Source organism: Salvia hispanica, chromosome 1, assembly GCF_029641045.1.
Source record: "Salvia hispanica isolate PSC_SH4W2 chromosome 1, Shi_PSC_v1, whole genome shotgun sequence".
NCBI lineage: Eukaryota > Viridiplantae > Streptophyta > Magnoliopsida > Lamiales > Lamiaceae > Salvia > Salvia hispanica.
Genome location: NC_142692.1, coordinates 29,448,091 through 29,467,525, shown reverse-complemented (window position 1 = coordinate 29,467,525; position 19,435 = coordinate 29,448,091). Strand labels below are relative to the sequence as shown.

At 37.8% G+C, this 19,435-nt stretch overlaps 4 protein-coding genes across 11 annotated transcripts; 2 read left to right on the top strand and 2 right to left on the bottom strand.

Annotated features, from left to right (window-relative positions):
- Nucleotides 1–459: 459 nt before the first annotated feature.
- LOC125222482 (Bestrophin-like protein) lies at nt 460–2,515 on the top strand. The gene is made up of 4 exons (XM_048125123.2): nt 460–1,226; nt 1,641–1,808; nt 1,876–2,082; nt 2,164–2,515. The coding sequence occupies exons 1-4, from the start codon at nt 504–506 to the stop codon at nt 2,365–2,367; spliced, it is 1,302 nt and encodes a 433-aa protein (XP_047981080.1). The 5' UTR covers nt 460–503; the 3' UTR covers nt 2,368–2,515.
- On the bottom strand, nt 2,436–7,794 carry LOC125222483 (acyl-CoA hydrolase 2-like). 2 transcript variants are annotated; one of them, XR_007176565.2, is made up of 18 exons: nt 7,667–7,794; nt 7,460–7,552; nt 7,089–7,156; nt 6,920–7,001; nt 6,604–6,650; nt 6,385–6,510; nt 6,101–6,178; nt 5,786–5,873; nt 5,527–5,639; nt 5,349–5,411; nt 5,208–5,263; nt 4,960–5,067; nt 4,824–4,880; nt 4,317–4,418; nt 4,177–4,225; nt 4,032–4,100; nt 3,409–3,948; nt 2,436–3,180 (listed from the first exon to the last, which is right to left on the bottom strand). XR_007176565.2 is itself a non-coding variant. In XM_048125124.2 (17 exons), the coding sequence occupies exons 1-17, from the start codon at nt 7,680–7,682 to the stop codon at nt 3,865–3,867; spliced, it is 1,299 nt and encodes a 432-aa protein (XP_047981081.1). In that variant the 5' UTR covers nt 7,683–7,794; the 3' UTR covers nt 3,228–3,864. The 2 variants fall into 2 exon arrangements, 1 of the variants encoding a protein (XP_047981081.1); XM_048125124.2 differs by lacking the exon at nt 2,436–3,180 and having other exon boundaries at nt 3,228–3,948.
- Nucleotides 7,795–8,885: 1,091 nt separating this feature from the next.
- Nucleotides 8,886–16,153, bottom strand: BAM7 (beta-amylase 7). 2 transcript variants are annotated; one of them, XM_048126005.2, is made up of 11 exons: nt 15,865–16,152; nt 14,463–15,107; nt 12,985–13,278; nt 12,769–12,846; nt 12,300–12,503; nt 11,642–11,836; nt 10,806–10,970; nt 10,346–10,606; nt 9,957–10,175; nt 9,562–9,781; nt 8,886–9,142 (listed from the first exon to the last, which is right to left on the bottom strand). In XM_048126005.2, the coding sequence occupies exons 2-11, from the start codon at nt 14,910–14,912 to the stop codon at nt 9,114–9,116; spliced, it is 2,115 nt and encodes a 704-aa protein (XP_047981962.1). In that variant the 5' UTR covers nt 14,913–15,107; nt 15,865–16,152; the 3' UTR covers nt 8,886–9,113. The 2 variants fall into 2 exon arrangements, with proteins under 2 accessions (XP_047981962.1, XP_088918772.1); XM_089062646.1 differs by lacking the exon at nt 8,886–9,142 and having other exon boundaries at nt 9,645–9,781; nt 9,961–10,175; nt 15,865–16,153.
- A 710-nt stretch (nt 16,154–16,863) lies between these two features.
- LOC125218822 (zinc finger CCCH domain-containing protein 12-like) lies at nt 16,864–19,249 on the top strand. Of its 6 annotated transcripts, none has more exons than XM_048120600.2 (4): nt 16,864–17,019; nt 17,178–17,216; nt 17,518–18,221; nt 18,733–19,249. In XM_048120600.2, the coding sequence occupies exons 2-4, from the start codon at nt 17,194–17,196 to the stop codon at nt 18,987–18,989; spliced, it is 984 nt and encodes a 327-aa protein (XP_047976557.1). In that variant the 5' UTR covers nt 16,864–17,019; nt 17,178–17,193; the 3' UTR covers nt 18,990–19,249. The 6 variants fall into 6 exon arrangements, with proteins under 6 accessions (XP_047976557.1, XP_088922673.1, XP_047976556.1 ...); XM_089066547.1 differs by having other exon boundaries at nt 17,145–17,216; XM_048120599.2 differs by having other exon boundaries at nt 16,865–17,019; nt 17,178–18,221.
- Nucleotides 19,250–19,435: the final 186 nt, after the last annotated feature.

Below are 19,435 nucleotides of genomic sequence, written 5' to 3'. Positions count from 1 at the left end.
TAACTAAAATATTACTAGTATTTTTTTAAAAATATACTCTTACGGTTCATGAAGTGATGTAAGTACTCTTTTGTAGACTAAGTTCGTTCATCCTAATTCTGATTGATTTACTCTAATAACTAATTATTTAAAAATCAGGAAATAAAAAATTGAAAATTGTAAACAAATTGTCATACCAACAAAATGGATGAGAAGAAAAAAGAAGTTTCCAGTAATTCACGTTTGAAAATAAAACTCTATTTATCCATAATGTTTATAGTTTATAGTTAAAAAAAGAAGAAAAAATTGAGTTTAAATATTTATAAAATTAATGATGTTAGTAATTATGTTTAAGGTATTATTATAATGGATAAAGTGAAAAAATTTAAGTGGAGTCATGTGATACATTAGGTGGAAGGGGAGAGGTTGTGGTTGTATTATCTGATGGCAATTGGCAAAGCAGAGTCACATGTTTATGTTGCTTCTCCCCCCTCTCTCTTCCCCCAAATCCTAAAACCTTTCCAATGGCAAACACAAACCCCATTCCTCAATTCCCAAACCTCACGCTCCCATCTTCATCTTCATCTTCATCTTCTTCCTCTTCCTCTTCCCCAAAAATGCTATCCAAATTCTACTACTCCCACTCACCACTCCCCAATCCATGTATCAAACCAGCCCCCAAATTCCCCTGCGCCTGCCACTCCTCCAAACCCTCCAATTCCCCCCCACTCCGCGATTCCGCCCTACTCTCAGTCCTCTTCGCCATCCCCGACTGGGCCGACGAGATCAAGGAGCGAGGCATGAAGCAGAAGCGCTACCTCTACGACCACGAGAGCTGGGTCCAGCACCGGAGCTCCCTCCGCCACGTCCGCCACCTGCTCACCAGCTTGACCTCGCGCGTCATCCTCTCCCTCGTCCCGCCCGTCATCGCCTTCACCTCCGTCGCCGTATTCGTCGCCGTCTACAACACTGCCGTCTCGCTCGATCTGCTGCCGGACTTCTTCCCCACCCTCAGAGCCTCCTCCCTGCCCTACCAGCTCACCGCTCCTGCGCTGGCGCTGCTGCTCGTTTTTAGGACGGAAGCATCGTATTCCAGGTTTGAGGAAGGGAAGATGGCTTGGACTAAGGTCATTTCCGGTGCTGAGGAGTTTGCCACCCAGATTAATGCTAATGTGCGCAGCGCCGATGATGATATGCTTAAGAAGGCCATTTTGCAGTATATCATCGCCTTTCCTGTTGCTCTCAAGGTTGTCATTGCTGCATATATTGTTTGATTCCATTTTACAAAGTTATTCATTTGGGGGAGATGGATTTAGGTTTTTGGTTGTTTGATCTCTGTTCCAAAAGTGATTGATTTGGGGGAAATAAATTCTCAACTTTAAGCTTCAGTTGGATTTAGGTCTCTGTTTCAAAGGTGATTGATTTGGGGGAAATGGATTCTGAACTTTATGCTTCTGTTGGGATTTAGGTCTCTGTTTCAAAAGTGATTGATTTGGGGGAAATGGATTCTGAACTTTATGCTTCAGTTGGGATTTAGGTTTTTGGTTGTTTGATCTCTGTCTCAAAAAGTAGAACTAGTCTTTGCATCTATTTTGTAGAGGATTGTATGTATGTAGGTTTGCCAAATGATGATCATGATGAATGATGACGATGAATGGCAGTGTCACATCGTTTATGGATCAGATGTTGCACAAGATCTCGACAACTTACTTGAGGTGGATGACCTGTCTGTAGTTCTGAGCTCCAAGCACCGGCCTCGCTGCATCATCGAGTTCATCTCTCAAAGCCTGCAGCTGCTTGATATCGAGGCCACAAACCGCCATTTACTGGTAAAAGTCCATTTTCCTTTGATTTCAGAGGCTCGTTTCAATGTAAAACTGGTTTGAATCCTTGCAGGAATCGAATCTTGGCTGTTTTCAAGAGGGTATTGGAGTGTGTGAACAGATCATGGGCACGCCTATCCCTCTCTCGTACACTAGACTTACCTCCAGATTCCTAGTCCTCTGGCATCTTACTCTCCCTATCATACTTTGGGATGATTGTCATTGGATCGTTGTGCCCGCCACTTTCATTAGTGCTGCTTCTCTATTCTGCATTGAGGAGGTATAAACACCAATCCACTGCTCACACACAGATACAAACACAAACACAATATCGCTGTTAAACATGAGGGCTTTTTTACAGGTTGGTGTTCTTATTGAAGAGCCTTTCCCAGTGCTGGCTCTTGATGAGATGTGCCTCAGGCTTCGCAACAACATAGATGAGGTTGTGAGGAATGAGAAGCTCATTCGGGCTCGTGTAAGTGCAAACAGAAACCGAAGTTGTGGGAAGAAACACTCCCTGAATGGATGGCCAAACTCCTTGGAGAAAGACAGACAACCCGGTTGAAATATTCTTAGAAGAGAGTGGCAAAGTTTTGGTGTTAGATAAGTATATATGTGTATAGATGATAGAAGTAAGTCAAAGTGAACATCTCGTATATATAAAAAAAAGAAAATGAAAATGAAAAAAGAAAAGAAACATATTTGGACTAGTATATATCCTCGTTCAATTATACATATACACATGCTGGTGAAGGAGTTTATGGAGTAAAAATAGCTGTTGAAAAATAAAAATCAGCATTATGGAGGTAAGTCACAGACTCATGATACGATTTGTCTAGGATTAAAGTAGTCATAGGATTGGGGATGGGATTAATCATGAGAAACAGTCTAATTTTAGCATCATGAAGCTGTGTCAAGATACATTAACAAGGGCTGAGCATGCATAACCTACATGCCAAATAATTGAATTAATTGAAATTTTAGCACAATTCTTGGTGGAATTCTAATTCCCTCATTTCCGAGCCAGTTTATTCTCTACCACAAATCATTTCTCTGAATGGGGCAGCTCTGTTTAGGGTATGTTTGATAACAATGTGAGGAAAAGGTGTGCCAAGAAACTCATCCAGATTTTGACCAAGAAAGCTACCGATAGAGAGTCGCTCTACTTTTGTTTGATACAAGGCGGAAGTGGACACCGATTATATTCCTTTTATCATTTTTAATAGGGAAATGACACTTGCACCCTTTAATTAGGCATTTTCAGTTTATGCCTCCGGCTCCGACAAATCTATTGCGCAGATGTTACTCCATTCTGCAACTCTTCATTTTTTTTTTCCAGCGGTGATGCTTTGCTATTTTTCCGTATTTGAATTGAATACTGATAATCACAAAATAAGAGATTCAATTTAATGACACACGTAAAACTAAACAACCCAAATCTGCAAATTTATACAACAAGTTACAGTCAATTTACAAAAGTCAGAATTGTTGAAGATTGGAATAAGAAATTGAAATAAATTAGGCGTGGTGATCAATTGTAATCTCTCCCCGCAAGAATTCGCAAATCTCAATATATTTTGCAGAGAAACAAAAGGGAAAGGACAACCTTGAATCCACGCCCCATGGGAGGGAGAGCAGTAGTCAGAGTGTATGAGTTAAATTGAAATCCTCAAATCCAACTGAAAAACGAGACTCAATTGAATTTTTATTGCTGGAGTTCAATCATCCCCTTGGAAGGGAAGAGAAGAGAAGAAAAGAAGAAGAGAGAGAAGAAGGGTATTGGATGAGAAGAGAGAGGAGGGGTATTGGTGGAAAGCAGTACATTTTCTGGGTCCCTTGTTCGAGGCAAGAATACAATCGGAGGGGTTCGGTCCGAAAAATTAACTGGAGTATATAAGAATAGATACGCGGGCCAAGCATTTTTCAAGGGCCATTAAGAAAATATACTTTACTATCAAACATCAGACTTTGACCAAAATACTGCCATTTTCTAGGCTATTCGGTAGTATCAAACGACTCCTTTAGAGTTGAAAAAAATAGACTTGATCAATGCCACTGAATTTTATAGTTTGGATGCGGAAGCTGGAGCTGGAGCTGGTTCCCTCGCCCTCCTCAATAATCCCTCTTGCGCTATAGAAACAACTAGCTGCTAACAATAATTGATTTCATCAAAAAAAGCATTCCATTTTAAACTCAACATTGTTCTCCAGTAAATAATGACTTATTTACCTCTCCTGTTCGAGTAAACATTCGTCCACTAACAAATCCACGACCGCTGTGAGAAATTGGACTATCAATCTGAGAAAAAAAAAAACAAAGAGCATTAAAACTTGCTCAACTGTGTAATATGAATAGGAGTGCGTTGGCTACTCACCACATATAGCAGCCAATCGTCAGCTCTAAGAGGCTTGTGAAACCACATCCTGAGACAATAGTATTTTGCAATCAAATATACAGTGTTAAGATTTTGCTCCTTGGTCCAATTACAAGAAAATATGAGAAATTTTGACTTACGAATGGCCTAGGCTAACATTTGTTGACTTAAGATCCTTTTCATAATGTGGGTTTAAACTCACTTGGAGAAAAAACAGATCAGAAGCATAAGCCACTATGCATCTGCAAGGAAGTGGAGTGAACATCAATGCCAATACAGTGTGGGAAAAGGGTTAAATGTCCAGTAATATACGGTTTGGTTATTAGTACCCTTCTTATTGTGAATCCAGAGTCCCCTCGCTATCACTTCATTGTACGTATAAAATTACTGAATCCGCTGTACAATCATTTATACACAGGATTTTCAATAATTATACGTACATCCGAAGCAGTGATAAAAAGGAGACTCGCGATAAGAAAGGGGACTCGTATGATTCCCCTCCTACAAGCAGATAATACTCAGATATGATTCTGAATATGGCACTATCAATTCAAGTTGATAACAGTTCTTATTTGGTGTCCCAAAGGTTCATGTTTTATAAGCAAATAAGGGAGCGTCTAGGGGCTGGTAAAGGAGAGTGACCTGACCTGTGCAAAGCCTGATCATCAGAAAGTATTCCTCTAGCTCTAAACCAGTACCTTAAACTGCAGAGTAAAGAACAGAAATGCAAGTGAGAGAATGCCTTCAAAATTATTACTACATCACAATGAATATGACAGAGACCTTGGAGGAGATTTTTTGTAATTGGTGGCAGCAGTATCAGGCTCACAGAACCTAAGCTCAATGGGCCACGGAAAAAAATCAGTACCAGCAGCTCTAATGCGGTATGTCCTGCAACACATTTTAATAATCTATAAGGTTTTGACAAATTTCTGCATTTGAGAGGACACGTTTGATAAGAAACTAGACCAGAAAGTGAAGAGCTCATGGTACAGTTAAAAGAACATAATGCTCACGATAAGAAGTCTGACCTCGGAATCCTAGGATCAACAAGACGTTGTTCGTGCAACTCTTCCCTTGATATAAGCTGAAAAGGGAGCAAAAAACTAAAATTTTCCAGAATATAAAAGGTACTGCTAATAAGAACTGATAAAATCATAGTAATTCAAAACCTTTTCTGGATCAGGCACAGAAGGCATTGCTACCACCTGGTGAATGAACAGTTGTTCCTCGTTCTGTATGTTATAGCAGTGTGTTTAGAAAAGTTGCAATCACAGAACAACGATATTTAAGTCCAAAAATGGGCTACCAATGCCATCTTTAGTTTCAGCACATTTAAGATGGATTTACCTGAAAAGAAACCATTAGTGTAAACAAGACTTTCTCTCTTTGTATAGCTTCTACCCTTCGGGTTGCAAAGCTTTTCCCACCACGTACATGATGCACTTTATATATAATTGGTCCTGAAACCATTATGATACATTTAACTAACTAGATACTTATTTAATTGGAAAGCAATGAACAAACTTGTGTAAGTAAGCATGTCAGAATTCAGAATTAGCAATAAAGGTAGAGATACTGAGGAAAGTGAATTCAGATTGATACATACTACTAAGATCGCCAGGAAGAATGAAGTATGCATGCAAACTGTGAACAATCTTTTGAGAATCAACAGTTTTACACGCTGCAGCTAGTGCCTGCACTCATCACCCAATGCATACAACGTTTAAAGGAAAATCGAGAAGAGCACTATGTAAAAGGCCCATGCTATGCCAGGTGAAGGCAACAGTTTTCAAATGGTAAGCCCGTTCACAAATTTTAGAAATGGGCTTAAGTAGTTACTTAACCAATCACATCATAAATTGCATTTGGCCTCCCAAATGAATTCGAAATAACAGGACTCTTCGTTTAAGCTCAGGCATACCTGTCCGAGAAATTGGCCGCCAAACACGCTTACATGTTTTATTGCACCAGGCAATGTAATACCTTGGAAAATATCAACCTGTGATGGAGAAGGATAACTATTTGTCAGAATGATTACAATTTTTTATAGTACAATGCAGCTAAACAAATATAAACAAGAGGTGAACTCAGGGAAACCAAAAGATACTGTTTGCATACGAATACTAGTATTAGTTTTCCACTTGCCCCTTGTCAAAACTTTAAATCAAGTAACTTCCCAAAAAAGAGTAACTTCTTGGTACATACCTCTATAGGATCCAGTTGTAAAATTCGCTCAATGAGTGGGTGCTTCTCCTGTGCGTCATCCGCACTCCAAATTGATTTTGGTTTTAACAAATGCACTTGATCATTTGGAAGGACTAAGCAAGTCAGCTGCACAACTAGAAACGTGAGTAGATTCCAGGGCATATTTATGAACATGCTTGCACAAGTAAATATACTGGACATATAAGATAACAATGAAACCTTAGACAAAGCAAGCACATCCACTGGCTGAGTAGATGGTGACATACCTGCAATAGAACCTCAGCCTTCAATATATTCTCATATACAACTGTATAGAGATGCATACAAAATTACCAAGAATATGCAAGTGTCAATGAGTAAGTATCTAAGGTTGGGCTAAAGGAAGACTAGTATATTATAACAAGTACCATCTGTTTTAACAAAATGTATTCACAGAGGAAGTAAAAGTGAAGTTACATAGAACCCATTTAGTTTACCAATCTTCTGTACAACAGGACATATGTGTACAATGAAAATTTAAGCATTGGCATCTAACCATGGCCAAAAAAGTCATATTGCTTCAAGTGATATTCAGCGTGACTTTTATCATCGGACTGTAAAGACCCACAGACCTCAGCCTGCAAGAATGTAAGAGTACAGTTAAGAAAATATATCACACAAGCATATTGTACACCTGAATAGTCTATAATGAAAATCAACATTACCTCTCCTTCCCATATGAAATAGATCCCATCAGCCTCATCTCCTCCACAAACTATAGAATCTCCTTGGTCTTCATTATTGCAGGCAGAAAAAGTTATTAGATGATTGAAGTGAAATTGTGAATGTACCAAAAAGCTGGTCCACATTGACATAAGAAAATGAATCTTTTCAAATGCCTGTCTTGCTAAAATGCTTTACAGTAACTGGTTTTAGCTCAATTCAATTAACTCGTCAATAGACATATAACAATAGAGCTACCATCTCAGTCAATTCTAGTTCCCGATAAAAAAAAGCCCTCCTAAAACTCGACAGCAAATCATATGCCAAAAGATGAAATTCGAGAAAGCAAACACAAATTCGTAACCAAAATTACCGTAGCGCTTGATGAATACGACTTCGGCGATCTTCTTGTGAGACGAAATCGGCAGCGTCTGGAGCAGCGGCACACACCCCAAAAACTCGATCACTGCCACTTGAAACAAATCATGTGAGAAAACCACAATTGGCTCCAAACCAAAGTACATAAGAGTTGAACGTAATAGAATTGAATTGTAGGAGTAAGATTGAATAGAGAAGGAACCTGATTCGGGATTCATTGCTGCAAAATTGAGGCAGCGACGAAATGTGAATTTATGAAGCGCGAAGCCTTATATATACCAGTTTTGAATACCGTTATGAAGGATTACAACTTTACAACTGTTTCTTTGTTTTACGTTTATTTTGGGAAAAACTTATTTAATGCTTACTCATTTTGACAAAATTAGCCTCATTAGAATTGGCTTTGTTCATTTTGAAATATTGCACTAATATAGATTAGTGAATCGACGTCCGGTCCGATTCCACCAACTTATTTCTTTAAAAAATACTCTCTTCGTTTCTTTAGTGTTGAAACATTTCTTGATACGAAGATTAAAAAATATATGATGTTATGAAAATAAAGTAGGAAAAAATAGAATAAGTTATATTTTTACAGAAAAGAAAATTATCTAATTTTAATGAAATGGTCCAAAAAGAAATAAGTACTCCATAATCTAACATTAATGCTAACGGAGGGAATAGTGATTTTAATTGTAGTTGGTGGAGTTTGATGACTTGTCAAGGTACTAGTATAAATTTAGTAACTTGTCAAAACACAATAAAACATGAACAATTGCGTTGGTTGTAATAAATTGACTTTCATGTCAATTCTTGCTCAAATTCGAAAATTTGCGTTGGTCACTTCATCCAATCCATTCGGTTTGGGTTTCAAATCATCATGGGAATAAATAAAATATCATTATTAATTCTATTATTTAAAGAAAGGAAAAAAAGTAAATAAAGAATTAGCTAATACTATTATTTTTATATGGAATCCATGCATTTCAGATTTTTCTCAATATGGTATCCCTAAACATTACATTACTTATTCAAATGATATTATGCATAAACCCTTTTAAGTAAGTAGTTAGTGTTTGATTTGAATATACAAAATTATAAAATTTCATAACAAAATTCTATCATTGCGACATGTAAAACTATCATCAATAAAATGATGCAATGACTAATACGAACTGAAATTTCAAAGGAAACAAAATTAAAAACCATAGGAAAGTAAGCTAAGCATATTCTCACATCTCATTGAAGGAAAAACCTATAAAAATGGAACACATATTAAGCCAACATAAATTGAAGCCACATTAGCTCTTAAGCAAGCTCTGGTTTCATAATTTTCACTGAAGATGTAAGATTAAAAAATGATCCATAAAATAAGAAACCCGGTTATAACGTAAAATAAACTCGTTGAAAGGAGCATACAACAATAGTAAGAAGCATAAATATATTACCCATTCTGTACAAGTTAATTTGCACAGTTTCTTCAATACATACAGATTACATTCAAATCATTTTAATGGGACTGATTCCTATGGTATAACTTAGCACATTATGGGGAGCATCGATCAGTCCTCTAAAAATCGTTTAGTTACAGATGTGTACGTACGAGCTATATTAGAAAAGCTAAGTCAGTATTCTTACTCTCAAACTTTGAACTACGTCTGATACTCGAGAACAGATTCCCCTGCAAATTATGTCACGGGAGATAATATCACCATTATGTTTGGTAAGATCTACAATTGGTTTAGACAGCAGATTTGATCTGTTTGTGAATATTTTAGACAAAAGTTCTACTAGAATGCTCAGATGTCAATCTTATCTTAATGCAATAAAAATGTGTCTTCGCTTAGAACAAGAAAATGCATAAAAACTATAATGGCTGCTTCTGACATAACCTACAATGACTCATGAAATCAGGCAAGCTAGTAAAGTAGACTAAAATGGCTCATATCACTATTTCAACGTTGAGATGATCGAGATGATAGATGTATGTGAGCCAAAGGGAATTCTTATAAATTTTGAATCTAATTCGACCACTTGTAGAGATGTATACTGGAATATGATGCATTCTCAATGTACGTTAAGTACGTAACAGTAACTCACCATGCATTCTCTTGATGAACCGTTCAAATTCAACGAGGTTCGGTCTTTCCATGAGAAGTGGGCTGAGCCTCAAATAGGTAAAAGAAGAAAAATGCCTCCTGTCAGGATCACTGATGGGCTTTGCCTTTTCCAATAAATAACTAAACGTTTCTCTGCCATTGCACGCAAAAGAATTTTCACTGGCAACTGATATATTGGCATCCCAGGCAGCATTCAGAACCTGAATTGCGATCCAGCAGTTAATACATGATTTGGAGGGAGAATGATGTGTATTTCCAACATAAAATGGTAGTACAATTGTTAAATTAAGCAAATAAACTGTCTTTCCTGTGAAGACAAAGGCATTACTATAGAAATGGAAAAATATCAAAACCGAGTTGCTAACGCTAGCTTACTTGCCAAAGCAATCCTTCGGGATCAGACAAGGACTCGGAGAGGTTGGTGTTCTGATTCATCATGCTCATTCCGGAACATGTAAAGCATAGAGTAGCGCCATGCCTCTTCAGCATTGACGTGATAGCAGCATAGCCATCGCGATTGCTAGAATTATAGAATCCAGCAGTTAATTCAGCAGCATGACTAGCTGTCTTGTACCACCAGTGCATGCTGGACATCTGCTCAAAAATCAAAATATGACAACATTTTCAGATAGAGATCATGATTTAACAAAAGGCCCAAATTTCAACATCAATTAATTGATACTGGCTGAAGAATTGAAGATGGTAAAAAATAAAACCATATCTACATAAGGAAATAATCACTAGTTTATAGCATAGGAGCTCACCTTCGCAGCAATTTGTGTCCCTTCAAAAGCTAACTTGGCGAGAGAAAGCACTCTATCACCATGCTCAACTAAAACCTGAGAATACCAACTTAAGAAAAACCTGCCATAATAACCATCGTAGTCACCCCCGTCGCAGAAAAAGCCTGTTTCATGGGGCCGTGAATTGTAAGAACCGGTATTTTCTGGTCCTCGGGCCCAGAAAGAGTGACCTCTAATTTCTGCAGCCTTCCGCAAGCTTTTCAGCATATATTGATCATAGCACTGGGAATAGAGCACATATATTATATTGTCTGATACATTATAGATCATGTTCATACAAAATATCTTACATTAGTAGTATATCTCAACGCCTTCAGAAGCTGTGATAGGTACGAAAATTATCATACCACTTCTTTCCTACAAGGTTGCATGGCTTATCCTAAGTGCAGTACTAGAAACAAATTTACAAAAAGCTGATTACCTGAAATTCACCAATGCCAGGGTATCTCCAACCATGCTTCACAGGGTTACAAGGGTACCTCAGCTCTCCACATGGACCAAGTCCAACTACAATCATAGATATGACACCATCCTCAAATAACTCGTCAAATTCAACCCGAAAGCTTCTCATGCAATCAAAGTAGACCTACAATAGTTAAGCAAATTATAAGATCAATGGAATGCACAAGCTAGTTAATTAGAGCATTGGTTAAGCTTAACAAATACTAACATCACAACCATCTTAATGATTTTGTTGATGTAGCTGGGGTAGTTTGAAACCTATTTTATAGGACAAGTTTTTCCTATTGACAAATCAAGTTGCTAGCTGGTAGGTGAACATGATGGATAACTTTAAGAAAGCGCAGCTTCTAGAAATCAGGCATCAAATCACCATCAAACCAAAGAGAAAATCACTAGAAAAACACAAGAAAAAAGCATTGCAGTTTTTCAGCAGCTCCGGTTCTCCTTCCTTCTACTCCCTCCATCCCACAAAATTATGCATTTGGTTGGACACAAGTTTTAATGCACAATTGGTAAAGTAAGAGAGTGATAGAAAGAAAAAGTATATAAAGTATTGTTAGTGGAGAATGGCCCCCACCTTAATAGAGAGAAAAAGAGTTTCCAAAATTAGAAAGTGCATACTCTTGTGAGACGGACTAAATAGGAAAGAGTGCATACTCTTGTGGGACGGAGGGAGTACAAATTAACAAGTGGAAATAATATGTCGACAGGAAAATTACATGCTCAAAAAATATTCTAATTGTAACTCAGTTCGCAAAAACAACATAAGACCATTAGTTCATATCAAGTCATCACCTCTATAGCCGTTCGACCTCTTAAAACTCGCTCTTTATCAACACCCCAAGACAGACATTCTGAGTCCCGCCTTCCAACTCTATCCGTGAAAAATATGTCTGGGTTGTTTCGACCGATTTCAGTGACCCAGTGAGGCAGGGGAATGCACACATCATCCCCAATATTACCTCCACATTCGTGAAAGGACATAGCAACCTGTTATCATATTAAATCTTAACCAGTGGTAGAAGAAGTTCACTGTATATAAACATAAGAAACAAGAAAGAGGTCACAGTAGCATGTCTAAGGTTCTACCCTGCAAACAGTAGTGTACTTATCTAGACTACCTTAGACTCTTAACCAATGCCATAAGCTGAATATTCCATCTCTCGTTATTATAATCATTCAAACGGGTTCCCAAAGATATTTTCTCAAAGTTACTTGGTTCAAGTGATGTAATATTCATCCATGAGATTTTAGATTCAATAAATTCATCTCTCTACATGAAACAAAATCTATGAAACTCTTGGCACCTTTGAACAGTTGAAAATTCAGAACATTAAGACTTATTTTGTATTTTCTGTTGGATGAAAACTACTGCTAGATATAATCATGTAGACTTAGGAATCTGAAATAGAGGTTAAATTGAATGCTAAGTAGCCAGGACATGAAAAGTCACCTGCAGCTTCATTTTCAGCTCCTTCACCATTTGAAATAACCTCCGGTAACCATTCCAGTTGTACTCCTGAGGTGTATGCGCTTCAACTATACCCCACCAGCAGTCAACCATAATACCGTCAACATGAACTGATTTCAAGATTTTCAATTGCTTCACTAGACCATCTGGATCAACAAGCTCGCATTTCATGTTAATGACACCCAACTGGCACCAAAATGTTTAGGGCGTTAACAATTATCTTTCTCGTAAGCTGAAGTTCATCTAAATGACAACCTACTGCAGCCAAAATGAATTGGTGCTCTAAGAATCACTTGCCCTTAAAAACAAGCCTAAAACATCTCCAAGAATACATGTCATTTTGTCAAATAGTCAATATGTAAACAAAAAATATTTACTTCATAGGACCATTAAAACTGGACCAGTATATGTAAAAAGTAAGGTGATGGGTCAGTAAAATTAGCTTACTCACTGGCAACATAACATATACTGGAACATAAGAGGTACCAGAAAATTCCCGCTCCTGTAGTTTTGATGGCATGTCGACAACCTAGGGGCATAAAAACCAATCAATGTTCAGGACAAATTATCATGTGGTATCCCAAATGAGGCAACTACAAAATGCACCTAAGAAGTAAATTCAAAAGCTAGTGTAAGAATTTCAATCTAGAGAAGCCAGGATACTTGCCTGCATGGCGTCAACTGAATCAATTGAACCTCCAAGAAGAGGATCATTAGGATTTGGTAGCTCTCCTCCATCCCCAATCATTGCTGGTGTTTGACTCTTAGTGCTGGAGGATACATCATAAGGAGATGAGGTGGGCACCAAAACACCTTTCAAGTGACCTGAGCTATAATCAACAGTGCTTTTATAGCCTGGGGAGATGCCTCTCAAGGAAGTAGGAGATGTATGGTGTGCTGGCATTTGTGAAGAAGATGATGTCACAGCTGTGTTTTGTGCTGCACCAGTAGGGCCGGTACTCTGTTGGTATTTAAATGAAATTAGTTCAAGACCAGTTTCTCAAGATCCATACAACTAGAATACACAGACTCCACTTCAACTTTGAATGTCAGATGCAGACATGAGCTAGGATATTTCTGTTTCAGCTTTAAGGCAGCCTTAGTTGCACATATTGTAGCATGCTTAGACAAACATGTAAGGTAAATATAGAAGAAATTTGATTTCACATTAATATATACTCCCTCCGTCCACAAAAATATGCACTCTTTCCTTTTTAGTCCATCCCACATGAATATGCACTTTCTAATTTTGGAAACTCTTTTCTCTCTAATGAGGTGGGACTCATTTTCCACTAACAATACTTATTACTACTTCTTTCTACGTCTCTCTTACTTTACCAATTGTGCATTAAAACCCATGCCCAACCAAAAGTGCATATTCTTGTGGGACAGAGGGAGTATTAGGTAAAAGAGAATAATAATATGTTAATTGAAATGAACCATTAATAATATGTTAATTGAAATGAACCATTAACAATACTTATTACTACTTCTTTCTACGTCTCTCTTACTTTACCAATTGTGCATTAAAACCCATGCCCAACCAAAAGTGCATATTCTTGTGGGACAGGGGGAGTATTAGGTAAAAGAGAATAATAATATGTTAATTGAAATGAACCATTAATAGATGAAATACTCATTTACTAGTTTCTTCTTTTTAAACCTCAGATCTCAGAGTTCTAGGGTAGCATCTCAAAAACTCTACCCAATCAACCGGGGGACCAACACTAACATCATCCATGTGCCAGTGATGTTCAACAAGGGGCATCCGACTAAGTGAATACTAATAAAATACTCCCTCTGTCCCACTCTAAGTGGAGGATTTCTATTCCGGCACGGGATTTTATGTAGTGTTGTTTTGTGAGTTAAGTAGAGAGAATAAAGTAAGAGAGAGGGAAAAAGTAGAGCGAATGATGTTTCTATTTTTAGAAATGTGTTATTTAGATGGGACATCCCAAAAGAGAAAATGGTTCACTTAGAATGGGACGGAGGGAGTATATAAGAAACCCATACTACTCCATAATACAAGAATTTAGAATGAATGAAAAATGCAAATTAGTACTAACACTGTAAATCAAGCAAGAAAGAATTTATTTTTGTGCAAGTGTAAATTCACTGAAAAAAGCACAGCAACAATAGTGGTACCTGTGCTCTGGAAGGGAAGGTGGTCCCATCTGGAAGAACAACCCAACCTGCTTCCCTAGCCAAAGCAGCAATGACATCATTGATATCAGCTCTGACTCTAAGGTTGTAGTTGCCGTGCCTACGGAGCCCAGCCAATATCTTTGCTGTGATCGCTCTACGTTGTCGTTCCCGCAGCTTTGTTCTCTCTTTCTCTTCCTGAGGCCTACACCGTCGAGACCCTCCTACCTGCGGAGTAGGCGGATCTTGATATTGCTGATTATGTACATACCTATTACTACCCCCTGTTGACAACACACCAACATCCACACCCACCATAGCAGGGGTTACCATGTTCTTCTCTTCATCTTCATCATCATCATCATCATCATCATCATCTTCCTCCTTCACATCCATCCCCATTTCATCATCATCTTCTTCACTTGTGCCAAATCTCTGCATCTCTGCTGCCATCAGCCTTTTCAGTTTCCTCGTATCTCTTTGTTATCTTCACCTCAAGGAGGCACATATTTTGCAGTAACTAGTCATGCTGACGAATGTACGTCCACCTTCACACCTTAATTATAGTTTACTTGTGGCATACTTCCCATGAAATGGGATGGTTTGCATTCGTACTCAGGATCTCTGACTGTTTGGCTTAATTTTATACTACAATAGAAACACAACAAACAAAGTCAAGAGAATCATAAAGAACTACTAGTAATTTCTAATGCAGAACTGCAGAACCAAAACAAGGTATTATTAGATCAGACAGAGTTCATTTTTAGATCGTTTTAGTTCATTTAGAAAATTTGAACTGGAAAAACACGGGGTGGTCATCATATCAAAGTACTATAAATTTCTAAAATGAACCAAAAACGATAAAAAAAAATGACATCCGTGTTATCTGAAAATGACCTATGTGATCACTGTGTTTTAAAAATCTGAATTTTCTAAAATGAACTAAAAATGATCTAATAATGAATGTCGTGTTCGATCTGGAGTTTGTCATTAAGATTGAGTTTTGCATATATCACAACTCTATACATGCCTAAATGGAAGAGATCCTTAGAACTTCTTATCTCGAAGATAAATTCTACAGCTAAACTTTCAAACTTCCATACATATACCTCTACAAGCATTTTCACATATTTAACATCACCGTTACTGTCGTTCCCTAGTAAGTTCAGCTCATGAAGAGATTGCTTCACTGATTGTGCTGCAGCATTGCTTAAGTAGCAAGAATACAGAGAGAAACATTTATATAAATCAGCTAAGCTAAGTTTTCTAAACCCAAAAATCAGCTAAAAACAAATGAGCAATAATACTGCTCAACAGAAATCCCAATGTTTCCAAAACCTTATAAATCCACCGGAATTACACACGATTCAGCTCATAAAATAGTTGAGCAAAAAATTAAACTCACTTCCGACGTAGCGGATCCAGACAAGCGCCGTCGGAAGTTATCTACTCCGAGTTCCGGCGAGCCAACTACGCGGAGAAGAAGGCAGCGTCCGGAATTCAAGGGACGTGTAAAAAATTCCGGCGGGCAGACGGCGGCGGTGCGACGGAGGAGAGAGGAGGAGGGTTTCGCACGAGGGAAGCGTGTGGGAGGAGTTGGCACGCGTTAAGGCACTTATCTTCGGACATGCCGTTCACACGCATCGCACGGTCACAACTTGTGGGGCACTCTCCAGTATGGGCATTTCTGGTCGTTGGTCTCAATTAAATTAAATAATGGATTTCTTTTACTTTTTGTAATCGTAAAGTAAATCTTATATTAGTGCTATTGCTATTGCTATTTATTAATGATGTTTGTAGGATAAAGGTTTATTTTGCGTTGTCGCAACTGTATTTTTCATTCATAATGCGTGGCTTTAATTTTCAGGTATTTAAGCAGAAAAACTGCAACAAAACATGATTTACTAGTGATCAATAAGTTGGTATAGTTATATATAAATAACTGAACTATTTGATTTGAATCTATATACATGTAGACAGGTTTCTTAAGTAATTAGATACCATAAATTGGTAATTTATTAAAATTTATATTTAAAAAAGAAAAACTTGTTCAAATTAAGACCAAAAATCAAGTTTTTTTAAAGATTAAATGCAATTAACTGGAATTATAAATTGCGGCAATCAAAGAGTATAAATGAGACTTCTAAACATTGAATTATTATACACTCAAATAGTAATTTTTAAAAATTGCATAGAATATAAATGAGATGGATGGAGGAAGTATTTGTTAAATTAAACTATCTGATTTGAATTGATATGAGTACTAGACCTAGCAGTATTGAAAAATTATGAATGTATCATTTCGGCCGGAGCTGTATTAAGGAAAATAAAACAAGTTTATTTTACTTAGATTTTTTGTAATAAAGTAGTAGTACGAGTACTACTAGTAAAAAAATGAAAAACTGATGTGACAAAGCAGGTACACAGCAGTTGCAAGTAGATGGGCGGCGTTTGGCTCAACGCAAATTAATCATCAAACCAAATTTGTTTTCCTTCTTCAACCCAATTTCCTACACTTTCCCTTTTAAGATTCTAAGATCCGGAACTCACTTCCAATTCGGTAACAAATCCATTTTCCTAAATTTTGCAGTAAACACAAGTTAAACTAATTTTTTCAATATTTTTGTAACCGTTCAGACTCTAACAGTCAACTTGATTTTGACTAGTTTGATTGTTCTATTGTAGGCTGATTTTTTTATTCAACTTGCTAATTTGTAGGGTTCTACTGAATGAAATGTTGCCGTTGAGGAAAAGCAGGTGATTCTTAGATTTTGAAGTACTCCAATTTATTTAACTTCCAGTGCTTGCATTCGTTGTAATTCTAATCTAATTTGTAATACTAGTAGTATTCTGTATATTTTGCAAGTAGATTTTGCTTTATGTCATTTTTCTGTACAAGACAACAAAGAAAGCTAGAATTTTACTAGAAAGTAGAAATTGCTTGAGTTTTTTCTTGTCTGAGGGAGTATATTTCACTATTGTTGTTGTTCTTGGAAATGGATATGCACCGAGATAATGGATTTTCTAATGGGAATGTGGTGCAAATTATTTCTGGGAGCTCTGGGAATGGTGGTAGTGAGAACTGGGGGCCGGGGTCATCTGATCAGGCGATTTGGGCTACCGAGGATGACTATGGAATGTGGAGTGGCGACACTAATTCAAACCCGAATTATGAGGGAATGCCATCACAGGCCCGGTCAGGAAGCGAGCCTCCAAGTAAAAGATCCAAGTCAGGGGATTTGATGTCTTCCAACAGATCAAAGGCGATCGGGAAGATGTTTTACAAGACCAAACTGTGCTGCAAATTCCGAGCTGGCACTTGCCCGTATGTCACCAACTGTAACTTTGCACACAACATAGAGGAACTCAGGAAACCGCCCCCTAACTGGCAGGAAATCGTGGCTGCACATGAGGAAGACCGGCCAGCGTCGTCTGAGCCAAGGGAGGAATTCCAGATACCGATTGTGGGAGCCACTGAGGAGACGCAGAGGTCAAACAAAGGGCGGCACTGCAAGAAGTTCTATACTGAGGAAGGCTGCCCTTATGGTGAGAACTGCACTTTCCTTCACGATGAGCAGTCAAAAACCCGAGAAAGTTTTGCCATAAGCTTAGGCCCTGGCAGCGGCGCTAGTGGATATGGGAATAACGCGAATTCAGTAGCCTTGAAGCCATCAAATTGGAAAACAAGGATTTGTAATAAGTGGGAGCTTACCGGGTATTGCCCGTTTGGCAGCAAGTGCCATTTCGCCCATGGAGCAGCAGGTATAAATTCTTATCACCATATAAGCACATTAGATGAGATTTTCGTGTCCATCTATATTACCAGTCAATTTTCTTGATGAGTTATCATGTATTTTGCTGACTACTAAGGACTTAAGTATATACCATCAAGGCATTAAGAAGAATGGCTTGAAACATGCTGAATAAGATGATAAATTTCTGTTTAGATGTTTGGTAGGATACATGAGATAAATACCATTGTTCTGTTTCGTCCCCTGGAAGTGGTGGCACTGTCCGTATCGTTCTAACATGTGACGTTTCCTCCCCTTAGCAGTTCTCTTTTCTTTCTAGTAGGGATATTGGGATACACTATATAGCTTATGTATCTACACACGTTCAATATTGCGTTGTCGCATTTCCTAGGGGCCACAGAAGTGACAGAAGTGTATTTTAATGGCACAACTCTTCTTTCATTTTTATGGTTTCTTGGTTTTTGTATTTTCTTGTACAATAGCCATACTTAGTTACTATAATTATGCAATCTCTTTTACAGAACTGCATAATCACGGCGGATTGGACTCAGAAGTTAAAGATGCTTCCACTCAAGGGGAAGTAGCTACTAAAACTTCAGTGGATTCTGTTCTTGCATCTGTCACCTCCGTTCCTTATTCCAATGCCTACCACCTTGGAGTCCCGGCACAAAGGCTGCCGAATGTGGTTCAGAAGACTGGTGGACACAGACCGACACAGAAATGGAAGGGGCCGGACAAAATTAGCAAGATATATGGTGACTGGATCGACGACCTCTAGTAGACTTTGGTGCAGGTTTAGGTAGCTGATGATGGACATAACTTCTCTATGAGAAATTTTCAAAGTTTAGGGGGAAAATTTTACAAAATCTCAAAGTTGGGGGAAAATTCTAGAAAACAACGAAAGTTCGTCTATTTTTATGCTTCAATACTCGTCGCTTTTTGCCACGTTAGCACATCCAATGTACTTAAATTATTATTTTATACTCCATCCGTCCCACATTTGGAGTCACATTTATTTATGGCACGGGTTTTAAGAAATTGATGGAGTGTGTAATTAATGAAGTGAGATGGTGGAGTGTGTAATAAATGAAGTGAGATGATGGAATGTAATAAATTAAGTAAGTTGGTTGAAGGTGAGTTCCTTTTTGACTTTTTGGTTTTTTATTTTTGTTTTGGTTTGGTTTATTTCAATGTAGATAATTGTATGACAAAATATGAAAAATT